Source organism: Necator americanus, chromosome V (genome assembly GCF_031761385.1).
Source record: "Necator americanus strain Aroian chromosome V, whole genome shotgun sequence".
Taxonomy (NCBI): domain Eukaryota; kingdom Metazoa; phylum Nematoda; class Chromadorea; order Rhabditida; family Ancylostomatidae; genus Necator; species Necator americanus.
Window position 1 is genome coordinate 30,193,111 of NC_087375.1, and position 18,389 is coordinate 30,211,499.

General features: G+C 40.0%; 1 protein-coding gene across 1 annotated transcript; it reads left to right on the forward strand.

The window, feature by feature from the left end:
* Positions 1-3,318: 3,318 nt before the first annotated feature.
* Positions 3,319-8,305, forward strand: RB195_015671 (uncharacterized protein; the record flags this gene model as incomplete). The annotated part of the gene is made up of 6 exons (XM_064206485.1): positions 3,319-3,381; positions 4,023-4,154; positions 6,727-6,795; positions 6,859-6,940; positions 8,031-8,127; positions 8,194-8,305. The coding sequence occupies 6 exons, from the start codon at positions 3,319-3,321 to the stop codon at positions 8,303-8,305; spliced, it is 555 nt and encodes a 184-aa protein (XP_064062366.1).
* Positions 8,306-18,389: the final 10,084 nt, after the last annotated feature.

Sequence of the window (18,389 nt, forward strand, 5' to 3'; positions counted from 1 at the left end):
ACGATTCGCTTCGAATTTCTACCTCCCTCCTCCACGAAATTTACCATTTCTTGTTTATTGTTTATTTCACGTCCATTCAATTCTCATTTGTTTTTCATTCCCCACTTTCTTCGTTGCTGATTTATTTCTCCTCAGAAAATCTAGTAGTTTTTAGTTTCCGTCCCAGCCAATTCATTTCATACAGATCTATCATTTATAACCCTAAGAATCTACATTTACACACATTTTTGAAATTTTCTGTACTGATTAAAAGTTAGTAATTGATTAATAGTTAGCAGTAATCCCACTGATAATTATTATGAACTGCTGCCGCAGATCATAATATTTTTTTTGATTAATCGGTTGACCAGGTTTGAGATCTATCGATGCTCAGTCCATCTAACTGCCTGTTCTTCCAACTAGCCTACATAAAGTAAACTTTTGAACAGAATATCAAATAAACTACGGTATTTTCAACGATGTTCCCTCTTTTTCTTTGAAAATTTAATCATCTCTTCTATTTCACATTTTCATTTACTGCAAACTTTTGACATAAATCATCGTCATCCTCAACCGCATTTATTTCACTTTAATCCCTAAAATTGTCAGGATGTTCTCCTGAAGCTCTAGCTATGTGTATAAAATCTGCAATTAAAGCGTAGTAAGAGTATTACGATAGTATGTGCTTTGAAGAGTGATGCCGAAAAATCATCGAACACCCGTCGATAGCTCAGTTGGTAGAGCGGAGGACTGTAGAGTGGCAGCTATCCTTAGGTCGCTGGTTCGAATCCGGCTCGACGGAGTGTTTTGCGAACTCTGCTTCCGAGATGATTTCTATAAAGAATTTATACGGTAGCGAACTGAACGTTTTTAGGAAATTTCTGACGAGGTGGCTGCTCTTTTCCTTATTCAGCATCTGCTATAAATTAATTGAGAATTCAAACTATCTATAACTTATTGATTATCCTCGAACAATTCCATTACTAATAATATTTTAAATTACCCTATAAGATTTCATGGTCCCTCATTCTACTGATGAGATAAATACACTACCACTCATTAAAAAAATGTATAGAGTCTTCTTTCAGAAAAAAAAACCTGGAAGCAGGTTGGATGGTTTTGTAGAAACTTTTGTGAACTAAACATCCTTTCTTAGTTTTTTTTTTTAAGAATCAGTTTTCACTATTTGTTTTTAGATATGTTGTGCTCGGAAACTGAAAATATTTCTTTATCAGAAAATGTTCATTATCAGAAAATTTACAAACAAAAAATCAGTATTAACAATTTTTCCCGCCCCTACTGTTACCAATACGTTGTCTGCAAGATAGAGAAAACGCTGACAGCTAGGATTACCGAGCAATGGAATGGGAAATTTGAGACTCAGTCTTTTTTTTTCTGCAGTCGCTCGCATAGTTTTTATGGCGTCAGATAATCACAAAACTTGGTTATCGAAGCCAATCACAAAGAAATATGGTACATAACTCACTGAAAATTCTCCTCCCAAGCGTCTCTTTCTTTTCATCCGTTTCCTCCACCTCTTCACTTAACCAACATGTGTCTACACTTATAGAAAAAGTGAGTTTGTGCTCCCCTTATAATAATGAGAAGTAATCCGAAACCACCGCAGTCCTCTTAACGACGTTAATATATGCAGGCTCGTAGCAACGTCTGAATATTTCACCAATATGTAGGGAAAATTTGAGTGAGTATCTCTGATTTCATATTTATTTTTTATGTATAGTTACATATTTCTTTTCCTTATATAGAAACATAGACGCATAAAATAGAAGGGTAGTACAATACAGCTCCTGACTTGTTACACAAAATGCGCTTTTCTACAGCTTAAATCAGGATCTTCGGGAATGAATGAGATCAATTTTTGGAGACAAGAAAGATTCTGATTTCGTTTTTTTTTTCTTAGGAAAAACAGTGAGCAGCTGGTTTCAAGCAATTCTAATAATCTTCCAGTATGTACCTTCATTAGATGTTATGTTAAACTTCAAAATGGGCAAAGTCCAGCCAATCTTCGGTAATCAATTTCATACCTTCATAATTCTACCGACGACGTATTGGAAAGATACGTTACCGTGGACGAAGAAGACGTTCCGAGTATCCGAGGAATGGCTGAATGACTACTCAGTCATTGAAGGCAAAAAACGCTCGATCACAATAGCGATTCACGCAGACTTATCATATGACCTTATCTATTACCAGTAAAAAGATATCGATGAGAAAAATTGCATGACATGTTGGCTGCGTATTTGTAATAACCACCGACTTCGTAACTTCCTCTCGCTGCTGTAGCCTAATCGAAAACACCTGTATCCCCCGTGGCGGCCACAAATCCTCCGCGGCAATGTCAGATAAAAATTTGCTACAATTCGCATCAGTACCGACGTTGACATTTGTAGGTCCTACTAATAAAGGAAAAATACGGTGTCTGTTGTAAATATCTGTTATTGATGGCTCTCTTCACCGTTAGAATACGTTTGCTCCCCGGCTAATGTAATATATTTTCAAGAAATCCACAAAGATGCACTTTCGCAGATCTATGGAGACAAAGTATTGATTCTTTATCATTCATGTCATGTTTTGTATTACTGGACTGTGGTGCAGAATTATCTCAAATGCTGGTTTTCCATACATTATCAAAAAAATTCCAAGTCCAGTTTTAAATTATTAGAAATGATTGTCCGAAAACTTGCTCACAGAAGCTATTACGGTAAGTCCCCCACAGTAGCCAGTAGACGAACTTTTTTATGCTTAAATTTTATTTTGTTTTGGTTTGCATTTCACCATTTGCGTATTTACCTTATTCCATTTTATATGAACCATCAAAGTTCATACTTTGCTAATCCTGAATGAAATGAATGCAAAGTTCCGTCTTCGTTCTCCGATTCAGGTCGTACTCGGACCTTAATGTTCACGATCCTGATTCGAAAGATTATTCTCGCCGTTACGTTCTTCATTTGAATGCATGTTTCCTAGGAATCATTTCGATCATTTCAGCTTTTTATCCCAGACTATTCATTTTTTACTGATCCTAACTCTTCAAATCTTATCTCTCTCGCATTTCTTTAAATCTTAATCCTTTATTCTTTTCTACCACCTCCATTTTTATGCTGTTCATGTGTCATCGGACTCAAATTTTCGTTGAACAAATTTCAAGTTTGAATCGATTCACTTCTCGTTCTTCTTCTTCTGGGATAATCTGCTAATTATCTGTCACCTCGGACCCTTATCTTTCTAAGAACTTTCAGTTCGTGACAAGATCAAGAGTGTGAGATTTTTCTTTCCATCTTAACTCAAATATGTATACTTTACAGTTCGCGGGATGTGATGACTACAAAGGCAAAGGCACCGCCACCGTTGTCAAAAATCTATTATGTGGATCTAGTATTGGTAAGTTTTTTTTTCTAAAAAAAATGTTAAAGAATGCAATATGCATAAATATTCCAACTTCAAATTAAATTTTCCATCACTTGATCTACTTAACTGCGTTGTTATTCAGTAGCGGTTCACGTCTCTGAAAAACAACCAGAAAGAGTTCTAGGTTTTTAGAGGAGGTCCCTTTCAGCTCGGATATTTTTAACAACATATTTACAAGTTTCAAAGTACATACATATACACTGTTCCATGGTTTTTATCAAGTTCTTCCTAACCCTTCTGGCCTTTGCGTTGCGGAAAATATTTTGTGCAGTAAATCCGAGAAATTTATTGAAAGAGTGATTGACACTTAACCTTAGCAATTTCCTTACTCGTTCTGTCTCTAGTAAGCAACGAAATGGTTTCGCTTATCTGATCACTTCTATACGAGACCGACATTCGTACTGTCACTGGTACCGACTGTGTTTACACTTAACACTGCGATTTGCCTTCACTAACTCACATCCGTACCTTGCCTACCAACTCATACAACGTTGATGTATGGGAAATTCAATTAAATACAACCCAATTAATCTTATCTGTGCTACCTATGTATTGGTGGAAATCATTATCCGACAATCCATTCATACGTTTTTGTCATTACTTTTCTTCTTCAGATCGGTCTCACCGTTATCCTCGGCACCTTAGGTCTTCTATTCCCTAAAGTTCCGTTGCTGATATGGCTTCCATCACTACTTCTTTTGTGTTCTTCATGCGTTTCATTGTCAGCGCTGATATATCTGAACAAGGTAAACGATTTCCGTCAAACATCGAATTTTTACATCTTTTTTTCCTTTTCATTCCTGCTATTATGATCATTCCAGTCCATAAATGACAGAAGAGGCTTCTTCTTCTTTGATCCCATTAGGTCATATTACGAAACAAATTATGAATACGTTTTCTCCCACTTAATACGGTTTATTTACTGTAAACTGCATATGATCTTCACTAGTGCACAAAACATGTTTGATTCTGAACCAGAGCGAAACAACCAAGATTCGCCGTATCCTTAGACGTCTACCTAGTTTCTCTCTCAAAGGCATCACTCCAGGAAAATGAGGTGGTACGGATTTCAGGTGGAGTATACGGCATAGTAGGTTATGGGGAGGAGAGTGATTCCGTCCATTTCTTCCTAATTGCCGTAAAAAACGGCCCGGAAGGTACGGCTTCGTGGCTCCGCTTCGTTCTGGCGCACTATTTTCTACGAGGAATTCCACTGGTGCGCGCCAGCCTTGAGCGGCGCCGCATCTTCCGGACCGTTTTTTACAGCAATTAGGAAAAAATGGACGGAATCTTTCTCCTCTTCATAATCTACTATCCCTTATAAGAATACTCGACCTGAAATCTGCACCACCTCAGATTCGTGGGGCACCTCAGATTTAAAGGCAGCGTATCATTGGATTGAGGTAGTGTGGACAGAGAACACGTAACGAAGAGCATAGAGTTCGAGATGTTAATTATGATTATGAGCGTAGCCTCACTGAGTTCCCCCTATTCGTCTTGGAAAACGGCTTGGGAACGGCGTTTGTTCCTACGAGGTACGCTAGAAGGCGCATTTGTACCCGCTCTGGTCCCCTCAGCAGCGTATTCATTAGTTTTAGCCGAGTAGGCTGGTGAGGAGACCCCATTGATTTTCGACCGCTCTAACGTCGATGCGGCGCGTGCGAAGGTGCGGCGCGCTGCAACCTACCTCGTAAGAACGAACGCCTTTTCCCACAGCGTATTTCTAGGATGATTAGGATGATTAGGGCAAAAATGAGTGGGGTCACCCTCACATTCATGATCGACACTTTATACCTTATGTTTTGCATCAGGTTTCCACACTACGTATGTCGATTTCGCAGCACTTTGCCTTTGAAGCTGCAGAATTTTTCAAATTCCATATGTGACCAAGAGCAGAAGGAGCGACAGAGAAACAGTTCCTTGAGACCTTTCCTTGCATAGGCATCATCAACCACTGCTGGCAACTTTAGCAGCTGATACGACTAAGTCGTAAGCATCTTACGGGAAGTTGAAAGATATCTATACACAACTATGAGTCTTTGTACAAATTTGTTGTCGGAGATATTAAGGTAAAGTTAGGAACGGACATAGAAGACGAATGCAGGATCGGAAGGTTTGGGTTAGGGGACCGGAGTGACATTGGTCTCGTTTGACTATTGTATACCACAACATTACTTCTTGAGAATGCTCTTCAGGTGAGTAAGGCCACCGTGGGCAAAATTAACTGACGGGACGACTTTTTCACAAACCACCCACCCATAAATGTGTCCTTGACACTTCACTAGTACTATCACTCTACAGTGAGTCTAATCACCTCCTTTTTCGAACGGAATACACTTTATAGGCAAGATAGAAAAGAACAATTGTGTTGACCAATGTGAAGGAGGAAAATATCATATTCTGTGCTTTCATATTGGAAGATTCTTTAAACCGACTAATGTATGGAGGAGGAACGTAGGCCACGGTCCGCTCTTCAGGTGACTAAGAGTCTATGCTGAGCGTGCCTCAAAGCCGCAGACGGCAGCCCTGGAACTTATTTTGAAAACCACCGACGAAAAGAACGACTTTGAGACGGAACCCATATGCGTCATACATCGGACGGATGCTGGCGAACACTAGTTGCAGAAACGTCTGCGAAAGGATCTGTGCAAGTGCACGCAGAAAACATTTCCAGAAGAAGGAGGGTCTGTACTCGAAATGGTTCTGAGATTTTTGTGAAAATAGTGCTGTGCTAATAACTTTTTTTGAACAGAGACAGCAGTTTCAATTCTGTTCATTCCGAAAAGACTTTCTGTTCTTCGCCTGCGCTCTACCCTCGTCGACTATGAGGAAACTTTCGTAGAAGCGATACCCACAATTTCGTCGAACAGGAACTGAACGCGTCATTCGTAAGAAGGCCGGCTAATATCGCGCACTGAGACTGTTCACTGTTTCCCATTGCTTATTAGTTTTCTTTGTCAGGATGTGGTGGTAACAAAAGTGGTGACGTTTAAAGGCATCACCCCACGAATCTGAGGTGGTACGGATTTCAGGTGGACTATTCGCGTACGGCGTAGTAGATTATGGAGAGGGGGTGATTCTGTACATTTCTTTCTAATTGCCGTAAAAAACGGACCGGAAGATACGGTGCGGGCACAGGGCTGGCGCGCTCCAATCGAACTCCAATCTCGTGAACTCGGGGGGATGATGATGGTCAGACACTGGTAAAATGTGGTTGTAGTGTATATGTGGAGGTGTTCTTTTCTTCGTATACTATGCATATGTTTAGTGTGATCACAATTTTCTTTTTATTTTCAAGTCGATCAATTTTTGCTTTAGGGCATAGCTCTTCGATCACGTGATAATCTACTTTTTTACATATTGCTCACTGCAGTTCTCATTATATTCGTAAGTTTCCACCCTTCACAGTTCAATGAAATCTCAATGTGAATAAAATGATAGAAGTTCTAGAGGATTTTCTGTGTCTGCCTACTTCTTATTGGCGTTTTCGTACCGCATGCCATCGTCTGGATAAGTGTATCACTAGCTACTGGTAGGTTACTTGATTATAATATGTCTTCTGTGTCTTGTCTTCTGCTATTCCTAAGGCTGACATTGCCTATTATTTAATTCTGTGTTTACTCACTTCTTCCATAGTTCACTTAAACAAGAACTAGCAACTAATTAACTTTCTACGTAAATCAACCTCGCGTCTCTTGCTTTAAGTCCGATCCAAAAAGATATTGGTGGGGAGGTCCAGGAGGGGCTCGCGCTGGGCTAGCCAGCGCATGGGGACCTAGCCCCTCTGAACCATGCGGGCTCTCGCTCAAGGTCCCCTCCCTCTGCCTGTTCAGTGTCCTCGGGCTACCCCCTGATCCCCTACCCCGAATTTAGTGGTGTGAGGAGTTTTGTGGTGCAATGGTATTACACATGTGCTTTATCCTTAACATCACACCGTAGTTTTACCAGAAAATCGCATCCTTTTAGCATTTTTCTGAATGGGAGAATTCTGTTCGGTAATTCAACGAGGTAAGAAGAGTAGCGGGGATTTTCCGTTTCGGGACAATTTTAGCGCAAGATAGGTGTAGGTGTTCCGTAAGTTTTCACTGCTGCACCAGGGAACTGGCGCTGCAGTGAAAACTGAGGTGGCAGAGGTGTAAGGCTCCCCACATAGTTCAGAACCGCGCGGCCGCGTGGTTTTGGACTCTGTGGGCAGGCTAAGCGCTCTGCTACATTGAGATCTGTTCTGTTAAGGATAATATGTCGTTCAGGTCAACATTTTTGATCAGAATAGTGCTTCTCGGTGCCATTTTGTTTGCGTGTAGTACTCTGATCCGTAAGCATCAGATTAGCAGTCCAAATTCACGAAACATTCAATGAAACCTTCTAAAATGAGTTGAGCGGATTGTTGGGGATATTCGATGAGATTCACCTGGGAACTCGAAAAGCTTGTTGGTGTTGTTTTTCCGGGTTGTCCGTTATCGTGGCAGTTTCCCTTTTCTTCTCACAACGGCAACATTGGAACTGATATAATTGTGTAGTGTTGGTATCTAGATACCATATGGATTGTATATCTATATGTCAATTCAGGAAAATCCACGTAAATTTCGTATTCTTTAGAAATGCTTGTAATAACTTTTTAGTGGCTCAAGCGCATGCAATTTTTGGTGTGATAGCCGTTGGCAAGGTGACCTTCTACAGACTTAGCTTGGATAAACGAAACACTTGGAAGGACTCGAAGTAAGTTTTTTCTCCAACAACGAGTTCAAAGGGTGTCAGGAGCAGCAGTGGCTTTTTTTTCCTCAGATACGCATCTCATCGAATAGAAGAAATCGCCATCGTGAATTTGAGCACAAGTCGTGCCACTCTTGTGACCAACATCGATGAGGCCGAGTTAGTGCACTTCGACTCCCCGTAGTGGCTTACTCAAGTTCCCGGTTTTGGAGTTGCTCCAGAAAAACTAGAGGTTTGGGCTACCTGTCCAGACCTGCACTACATATATGTGTTCCTAATTCTCATTTTGCCTCCGTTTTGAGTTTTGATTGAATTGTTTATTGTTAACATTCACGTCAACGTTCGGTATCATTTCTTCCAGCTGTCGCTTTTGTGTGATCGGCTAAGATGCAGTATTACTTCATTTCTTACCGTCTTTTCCCACATTTCTTTTGTGGCCTAGCCTTATTGCTCCGTTTCTGCCTAGATAGCTGAGCAATCTTCCGAACAACTGAAGAGTTAGTCTTGAAAACGAAAAATGACTGTTGTTTGTTTGAGAATCCAGTACTCCGCCTCAAAAATTAGATCTGAACTAAGACTCCTTCTTCGATTTTCAAACTCTATATTACAACTTCTCTCAAATTCCAGTCCTGATGAGTTTGATGAGCTCAATTGATGGAACCATGAGTGATTCCTATCAGATCTTCTGAATTCCTTAAAATCATTATCCTAAAAATCCTTCCCGACTCTAACTTCCATAGCAGAATGGAGTGCTTTTAAATTACGTGAGTACTATTTTTTTTCTTGTGTTTTCGCTGTACTACTTCTTTTTCCTCATCATTATTGTATCCCTTACAACATTTTGAATAATTCTAAATACATAATCAAAAACTTAAAATTGTGGATTCACGTGATTGTTAGTATCACGTGCATTTTTAAGTTTACCCAAAAATAAAACAGAAACAATTGTGGTTCTCAGTTACCTTCATTGAAATCATTGTTTGTTACGGGTTGTTGTGTATTGCTCTGGTCAGAATAAATGTGATTTTATTACTTCCTTCATATTTTACTCACATTGGTAAGAACTATTAGAAACAGCTGCAAACATAAGAGGTGAATAGTTATTGCCATTGTCACATTTTTTGTAAGTAGTTTGGAACGTTGCTAGTTATATGGTATTACTTAATAATCTATACGGTAAGAGAAAAACAACAAAATTGTTTGCGATCAGTTGCCAAGGAAATACATTAATGACAGCCGGTTGCATAATTCTCAGAGTTATTAACTCCTCAACACCTTAACGGTCTCTAACGGTCTTTTGTTCGGCTCAAAACTCTGTTTATTCACCATATTTGATGTGTTGCTAAAATATTTTAATCTTTGCTTTGGTCGTTTCACGAGTAAGACGGTTGCATCTACGCAAAAAAGCGGATGCATTCGGAGATCTGAACCACGTTTTATGAAGTTTCTAAGGTTTTCTCGGACATGATTAGTTGAAATCGCTATCGAATAGTTCCTCCACTTGGAAAAATAGTAGGATATTTTGTCGATGTATGTAAAATAAATGTAGAAATGAAAAGCATAAACGATAATGTGCTGACGATAATGAAGCTATCTGGGATGCGCCAACCCATTTGAATTCCACATGGAATCGTTTGAGGGTTTTTGAACCTCAACATGCGACCTCAACAGCCACTTGGTCTTGCTTACAGATGTATCGCGTTAGTGTTTTTGCATCCTTGACTAGTCTGGCACAAATTTATCGACACCGAAAGGGTCAACTGCATTGTTATCCCAGTGCGAATCCTATAAATTGCTGAACCTCTCACGAATATGGATAGATTCATATACATAGAAGAATGAATTGGGGTATAAGATAGTTGTGTGTGGCGCAGTGGTAAAACGTTCCACACCGTGTGCACGGTCAGCGGTTCGAGCACACACTGTTGCTTATTTTTTCAGTGGTTAATATAAGTTTATTTATTTATTGAAAACACCTGCAGGCGTGCCATAAAACAAAACAAAAAAAAAACAAAATACTGACCCTTCAAAGCGTGAGAGGTGGTGGGTTGGCAGGTCATTCTCCTGCTACAGAAAAAAAATCTAAACTAGAAGTGCAGTACGGTTTGTCCCGCTCACCTTACTTCTTTTCAACACAAGCGCACCAATATGGCGACGTGGGACCCATCTCACCTCATTTTGCTGCTTTCTGGTGTCAGAGAAAACGGCTCAGCGAAGTTGGCGTCGAACCGAGTTCCCAGCGCAAAGTATTTCCATGACGAACAAAAAAAAAACGAACGAACAAATACATAAACAAAGCCCGTTATAATATAGTGTGATTGGTGGTGGGGTTGGGTTGGTGTAGCACAATGGTATCTTAAGAACGGATTCAACCATTCGACAGTTTGAAATCGTTCCAGGACAAGCGAGCTCTGCTTGCACATTCCTAGTGTGAGTAGAATGGTACCATACTTATTCGAGACAGCAACGCCACAGAATTAGTATATCGGTTGACCTCGAACTAAAATTATAAGACACATATCTCAAAATCGATGAAGTGTGGAAAACGTAGGGAAAGCATAGAGTCCATGAAGTATATTACGAATAAGAACGTGCCGCCGCTGGATTTTTCCGAAGATTTCTTTCGTCCTCCGCTAGAAATGAGGTCTCCCCAGCAGGCTCTTCATGTAAAAACTAGAATAGGCTGCTAAGTGATCCGGAACGAGTACAAGCATGGCGTGTTCTAATGTACCTCGTGGGAAAAACGTAGTTCTTTGGGATGATTAAGTGAAATCGAGCGGAGGCACGCTCATAGTAACAGTAATCTGCTCCGCTCCTCTATGTTTTCCATCAAGTTTCCACACTACGTCAACTTCGTAAAATGCTGCCATTAAGTTTTTTATTCTGATATACATAGAAAATATGTGGATAAAATGTAATATATAACATATCTGCAATATATATTCGTTATACATGCCACAAACGCGTCCTGATCCCTGATCATTCCTCATATTTCTGCACCGCAGAACTTTACTCATTCGAAATGTTTCAAAAACTGTGCGCATCAAACGTGATCAGACAGTGCCGCTCCGGCAAATTCGGATGACAGCAAGGCACTGAAGACTTACTGAGGAATGAGTCTGTGGTGCTGCCTTCTCCTAACATACATATGTATCCACCCCATAAGTTTTTGAAATCGGTATGAATCAGAACATCCCACCGTAATCCCACTACTTGCCCTCACCAGTGGTCAGATGTTCAGGAACAGCAATTTTAGAAAAGAACATTTTTAGGGAATTGGGAAATTTCCCCCACAAATTGCTACAATGTTTCGAGCGCTTACAGTTTTCTGAAAAGAGAAATTATTTAAGGGTTAAGAGGTTTGAGCGATAGATTTTTATTTATTTTGAAACGCAAAGCTGCAAACAATCGAAAGGATTTGGAAGTACTCAGATACTGAAAAAAGAGTGATGACAAAATACAAACAGACCATTTAAGATTTAAAAAAAATGAAAAAAAACCAAAATACTGTAGTGTTTCTGGTGGATGGTTGATTCCTAAGCTTGTTTTAGAATCCGCCCACTCTGTTTCCAATGTCCAATGAAAAAAGAGCAAAAGGCGGAAAAAAAACTGCACCACTTCTTTACTAGATATTTTCCTTGTTTTTTTTAAATTGTTTCAACCTGCTGGAAGACTTCAGATCGTTTTTGCGTGTTTCATTTTGCGTTCCTATCCTCGTCATTCATTAGGTTAAACCTTACAAACCGAACTAAAACACTCTACCATAAATTTATTTTACGGCTTTCCGATTTACACAGCTTAATTAAATTCTATCGCCATACTCAGGAACTGCAAACAAACTTATTGCTACGCAACTCATTAACTCATTTTGTGAAAAGTCGAAGTCCACCTGTTCGTTTGTTTATACGTATGTAGGTTTCCAGTATTAATATCTTGTTATCGGAGTAGAAAAGCTCTGAAAATAGCACCTTATTGCAGATGTCAGTTTGTTTGTGAGCTTATTAAAAATAGAAAACCATTCCTAGATTTTTTCATTCCACTAAAGCCTTTTATTTTGACTGTTCCTTATCTTTCACTTCCCATTAGGATTTCTTCTGTGCTACGAGCTGCGGGTGGTTACGACATGGATCAGCACAGTGAGAATTAGCTACTAAAGGGAAACGGACAGACATTGTACCGCAATCGTTTCTGCCTGTCTATCGTTGTTCCAGAGAACCATCCAGTCAAACTAATCATGCTTAAATTCTTTCCCAACGTTTCCGACTCCACGAGATCAAATATGATTAATTTTCGAACACAATAGCACTATTGTATATTAAAGTTTGCTACACTTCAAAGACATTGTGTTGCTTACTTCTTACTTATGTAATTACCATTTTTGTTCATAACTTTATCTCTGGTTCTAGTTCTGATTTATTTCAAATTTCTCGACTTTTCTCGACATGCACAACATGAAAAGTTTCTCGCTAAGACAGTTTGACTGTTGCAGATAAAGGAATTTGGGATATCTGGATAATATTCTGGAGGGAAAGAAGTCACTAAAACCTGTTTCATTAAAAATCAACATCAAATTGAACGCATCCGTAGATGAAAAACAACTGACATATGAGTTACTATATCGTAGAAATGCTTGCTAATAATCAATCATAATTAAATCATGGGGCGGGTGTGGTGTAGCGGTTAGAGGTTCCGCTTCCTGCACGATCGATCGGATGTTCGAATCCGCCGCAGTGCTCACCAAGTCTTTCATCTCTCCGTGGTCGATAAATTGGTACCAGACTTGTCTGGGAGGATAAAAGCACTGACTTGACACATCGCCTAGCCACCGCAAATCATTGTATAGGCCAGATACACGTTCGTAAACCTCAAACGATTCTGAATTGAAGTGAACGTGGGGGCGCATCCCAAGCGGATTGATTAACGCCAGAAACTTTATCCTTTATTCTTTAATTAAATCATTGAAAAACCTCTGCACTTCTCGATTGTGGCGGTCATTATTTCAAATCCCGAACTATGTAGTTCCGGATCGCTGTGAAATCCACATGCGTCCGATGAAACTTCGATCGCAAATGCAACGAAGATGATCGAAAAAATGGGATGCCTGTAAATAAATGATTAAAAATGATGACATCAGCATGGAACCTGCAATCAACGGGCGTTTTGTCTCGATTTGCAGTAAATTACATAAACTTTCTCCCGGTTCACCATGATGACGTCTTCAGCGAACCCAGAAGCCATAGACCAGCGTGTAGTTATGATCTGTCAGTAAGTTGTTCATCTTCATCTTTTTTTTTCCTTCCTCTTCTCTCGAACGAAATGTACATTTCTGTGCAGTTATCAAGGTACTAATATATTAAGATATTTCTGCACTGAGGTGCGCAGTATGAAAAAGATATTGTTGGACAGTAAACATGAAAAGAGAGATATCCAGAAAAACAAACGTCAGTGATTAAGCCTTAGCCTAAATGGAACCCCACATATGAATTTCTCGATGATGTCACTGATAGCGTCCTAAGAAGAACGAAAAAAACATAAGGAAGAGGATAAGAGGAACTAAAGAGGCTGCGGGAAATTTCCTCTTGGAAATATGATTTGTTTAAAGACAATGTAAGTAAGTTAAAGTTGTTTTAAAGGTGATGCACGTCAGCTCGTTCCATTATTCACATAAAGCATACTATTATAATACAGTAACACCACTCATATGCAAAAAAAAAGTTATCTGTCAGTAATGTAGTTCATTTTCATTCACTTTTTCTTTTCTGGGGGGTGGAGGGAGGGGGGCGAACGTCGCAGTATCTAGCATTTCACTTTTTTTCCCTACTGTATTTGTTTGTTTCCGCTGAAAACGCTTACCTGTACTTTATCAAGATGTATAATGTTATGCTCAGCTGAATCACAAAGATTAAAGGCAGCGTACCACGAAATTAAGTAGTGTGGAAATCAGATGGAAAATATAGACTGTTGGGTGTAGATTGCAAATATCATTCATGAATTTCTTCCACTCAGCCAAATCATCGAATTACATGGGAGCATATGAGAGAAAACAACTTCGTTTTCCCATGTATCACATGGCCGTTGATGAATTTGTGGATGTGTGCTTACGACGGGAGAATTCTCACCGGCTATCGAACAATCTTACACCTCTCTTAATATCCCCCCCCCCAGGATTTATTGAGATTGAATATTTTTGCATCTTCAATTAGCGTATTTGTAGTAATGCTCACAATGAACACGAACTTCAGCTGAATTAAAGCTTGAGAAAAGTTCTTCAAAACAGTTTGACTTTTTAAGAAGAGCTGTAACTCAGAAAAAAAAAGACTTCATGAAGCACAGGAATTGCTGAGATACAGCTCATTCCCCTTCAGCACTTGGCGAACACATGATGTGCGGTTACCGACGAACGAGCGCAGTCGGTCTGGCACCATGCGTCTGCTGCAACGCATGCACTTTCTCTTTTAAAGACACGTACTCGCTTCTTCTGATCTTCAATCGATTGCACTTTGAGCTTACGTTGATGGTCGACGCCGACTACATTCGATGTCGTTGCCATGTACATTGTCTCACACTGTTTTCGTTTCCATCTATATCAGTACATATTGAATTTGTGAATACGTGGAATCTACAATAGTCCTTTGACATTTAGTTCTCGCCTACTCAACCAGCATGCCAACTTCCTGGATTTTTCGCGTACTTGAACCGAATATGACCTAATTTCTTAGTGTTTTAAAGGCATCACCCCACGAATCTGAGGTGGTGCAGATTTCAGGTGAAGCATTCGTATATGGGATGAGAGACTATGGAGAGGAGGGTGATTCCGTCCATTTCTTCCTAATAGCCGTAAAAAACGGCCCAGAAGATGCGGCGCCGCAAAAGGCTGGCGTGCTCCAATCGAAATCGTTGTAGAAAATAGCGCGTCGGAATGGTTGAAGCCGTTTCTTCCGTGTCGTTTTTTACGGAAATTAGAAAGAAATGGACGGAATCAACCTTTTCACCCTTTTCCCATAATCTACGACTCCGCATAAGCATAACCCACTCGAAACCCTCACCACCTCAGATTCGTGGGGTGATGCCTTTAAGAACACGAAGAAAACCTATGATTAACCACTAGCGAAGCGGAACCAAAGAAATTTCGGTAACATCTCAATACGTTTTTTACGACAATTAGGAAGAAATGGACGGAATCACCTCCCTATCCATAGTCTCCCACCCCGTATACGAATACTCCACCTGAAATCCGTACCACCTCAGATTCGTGGAGTGATGCCTTTAAATTATCTGCGTTTCGTAGGTTGCAATTTCGTTCAGTATTTGTTCGGGTGCCAAAGCATACTGTGGGACGCACATATGCGTACTATGTGCCGAAATCATTCCTTAAAGCGAACCACTCTTTTTTTAACCAGTACATCCGGAATCGCCAATTTCTTTCCCTTAAACCCTCGAAATAAGATTTTATGATACACTGACTTTCATTAGCATGAAAATATATTCATTATTTTTATAGTTTCACCACATCTAATTTGATACGTGTATATAGTAATCAAAACGAGAAACTATAATGGGCAAATAATCGTGCAAAACCGTCATATTCGTCACGAGAATCGAAAAATAAACAAAAATTGCATTTATTACGTCTAGCAATATTGTAATCTCATTTCAACGTGTCGGAAATGAATTTTACGAAGTTACTGTACGTTGCACTTGTATTATATCTCCAAGTCATTAGAAAAGCGAAAAAAAAATGAAATGAGAACATTTTCAGTGCAGCGTTCTTGGTGAATGATGTCGACCGACACCGTCTCCACGCCTCCGTCTGATATTCGAATAATAATGGCCACAGCGTATTTGGTTCTATCGGTTATCGGCATCATCCCTAATGTTATTCTTGGAATAGTTCTCATTAAGGTCGCGTTTCGTTTATTTTTCTGATTTTTATTTTATTTTATGTTTTTATTCATTGAGGATAAGAAAACAAGTGAACTAGCTAACTTTCCCCATATTTCCAAAGCCACAGTCATTTCCATACACGTACTATGGAAGGAACTGTAGCATATGCGGGATTTTTCAAAAATTATTGTTTGTTATTGTGCAAACATAGGCGGGTGTGGTTCAGTAAGTAGGAGGTTCGGCTATGACTGCACGATCGACGATCGACGGTTCGAAACTGCTCTAAAGCCAACCAAGACTTTCATCATTCCTCGACGCCCGACAAATTGGAACGAGACTTGTTTGGGAGAATAGAAACATTGGCTTGATGCATCGTTTCACCCCGCGCACGTCATTGTGAGGCTATACAGGCGTTCAGAAACCTCAAACTATTCTGAAATGATTTCGACCGTGTAGGCCCACACCACGGCTCTTAACTCTCTTCTCTGCCCTCTTGATGGTTATCTGATCCTGGTTGTGGATTTTGTATGAGAAAAAGACGAATAAAATGGCTTATCAGTATAAATCAACGACCAAGGGAAAAAGGAAAAATTACTCCGGATGGGATTCGCTTCAACATCAGCGCACATGTTGTGTACAGGAAGTTAACTAATGCATTTTCGCTTGTTTAACTACTTTTAGAGAGGTTTCTAATTTTCATTTGTGTTGAGATGTCACCGAAATTCCTTTGGTTCCGCTTCGCTAGTGGTTAACCATTGGTTTTCTTCGTGTTCTCAAAGGCATCACCCCACGAATCTGGGATGGTGCGGGTTTCACGTGGGTTATGCCTATACGGAGTCGTAGATTATGGGAAAAGGGTGATTCCGTCCGTTTCTTCCCAATTTTAGTAAAAAACGGCCCGGAAGATACGGCTTCAAGTGTTCCGGCGCGCTATTTCCCACAACGACTTCGATTGGAGCGCGCCAGCTTTGTGCGGCGCCGCATCTTCCTGGCCGTTTTTTTAATTAGAAAGAAATGGACGGAATCACTCCCTCTCCATAATCTACTATCCCGTATACGAATACTCCACCTGAAATCCGTACCACCCCAGATTCGTGGGGTGATGCCTTTAAAGATTTTCCGTAAATTCAAGGCGACCAATGCTACCAACCTCCGATAGCCTCTAAGATCACTGTACGGTTGATTTCAATAGCCAAGTTTTTTCGTTCAATAGGTCATTGTTATCCATTATCGACCAGCCACCAAATTGCAGTTATAGTCAGAACGAAGTTCAGTGCCGCCTACGCAACTGTACTGATTTCTAGTTGTTTTGACCCGAACATGGCGTATCGTTGCTTTTTGCCTACGTAGGATCTCTTCCTAGAATTTGAAATCCCTCCTCTTTCTAATGAACTATGATTTAGAATCGCAGCAAACTTCTACAAACGTGTTTCTTTGTGCTCATCACTCAGATACTTATTTGTGATCTTGGAGAACTGCTAACCCAAATTATTATCGCATTTCCATTATCCCTTTATGGATCGAACGTAAGCCCCTAGAAATATCATATGATTGTTTTTGGAATACATTTGATGGAACATCAGCTTTTTATAGGTTTATGAAGGCGAAGTGACTATATGGATCTATTATGTGGTCAATGTTGTCGACACTATAAGTTACAACGGGATTCTTTCGTTCACTTTTGTGGTATCAGTGAACAGAATCACAGTATTCATGTTCCCTTCACTTCAAAACTTTCTTTTCAGTCGTTCTAATGTCTGGAGGTATGATTTTTCCAGGTTGAGCACATTTCAGCTGTATTTTTAGACGTGTCTACAGAATTTCCTATCAAGACATCAACACGCAGAGTCGGCGCGTACGCGTCACGGCCACCCAGATGAATTTTTTCACCTGGGTGGCCGTGACGCGTTTGCTTGAGACCGACGCCCTCTTCACTGGTACTAATCGGACAGGCATGGCGCTAACCGGCTTGAAAGCTTTTGATTTAGGTTAAATCTCAGAGAGAAGAATTTTTTTTTTGCTTAAAACGTCACCTTATCGTTTTTTTTTTTTCAAGAAAATGAAATTCTACATGTACACTTGACGTGACGCGTTATGTCCTCGGTGAAAGCGGATGTCGGTCTGTTCTCAGGTTGAACCATATCTACAGTCTACTACAGTGCAAAAATAGCACGATAATTGAGTCGATTGGCACAGAGACTGTAGTTCTGCATGGTTAGGATTACGCAATCTTAGTAAAGCGTCTTTCGCTATGTTTATCGTTTGTCTCGTTGCAGAGACATTTAAAGGCATCACCCCACGAATCTGAGGTGGTGCAGATTTCAGGTGGAGTATTCGTATACGGGATGGGAGACTATAGAGAGCTGGTGATTCCGTCCATTTCT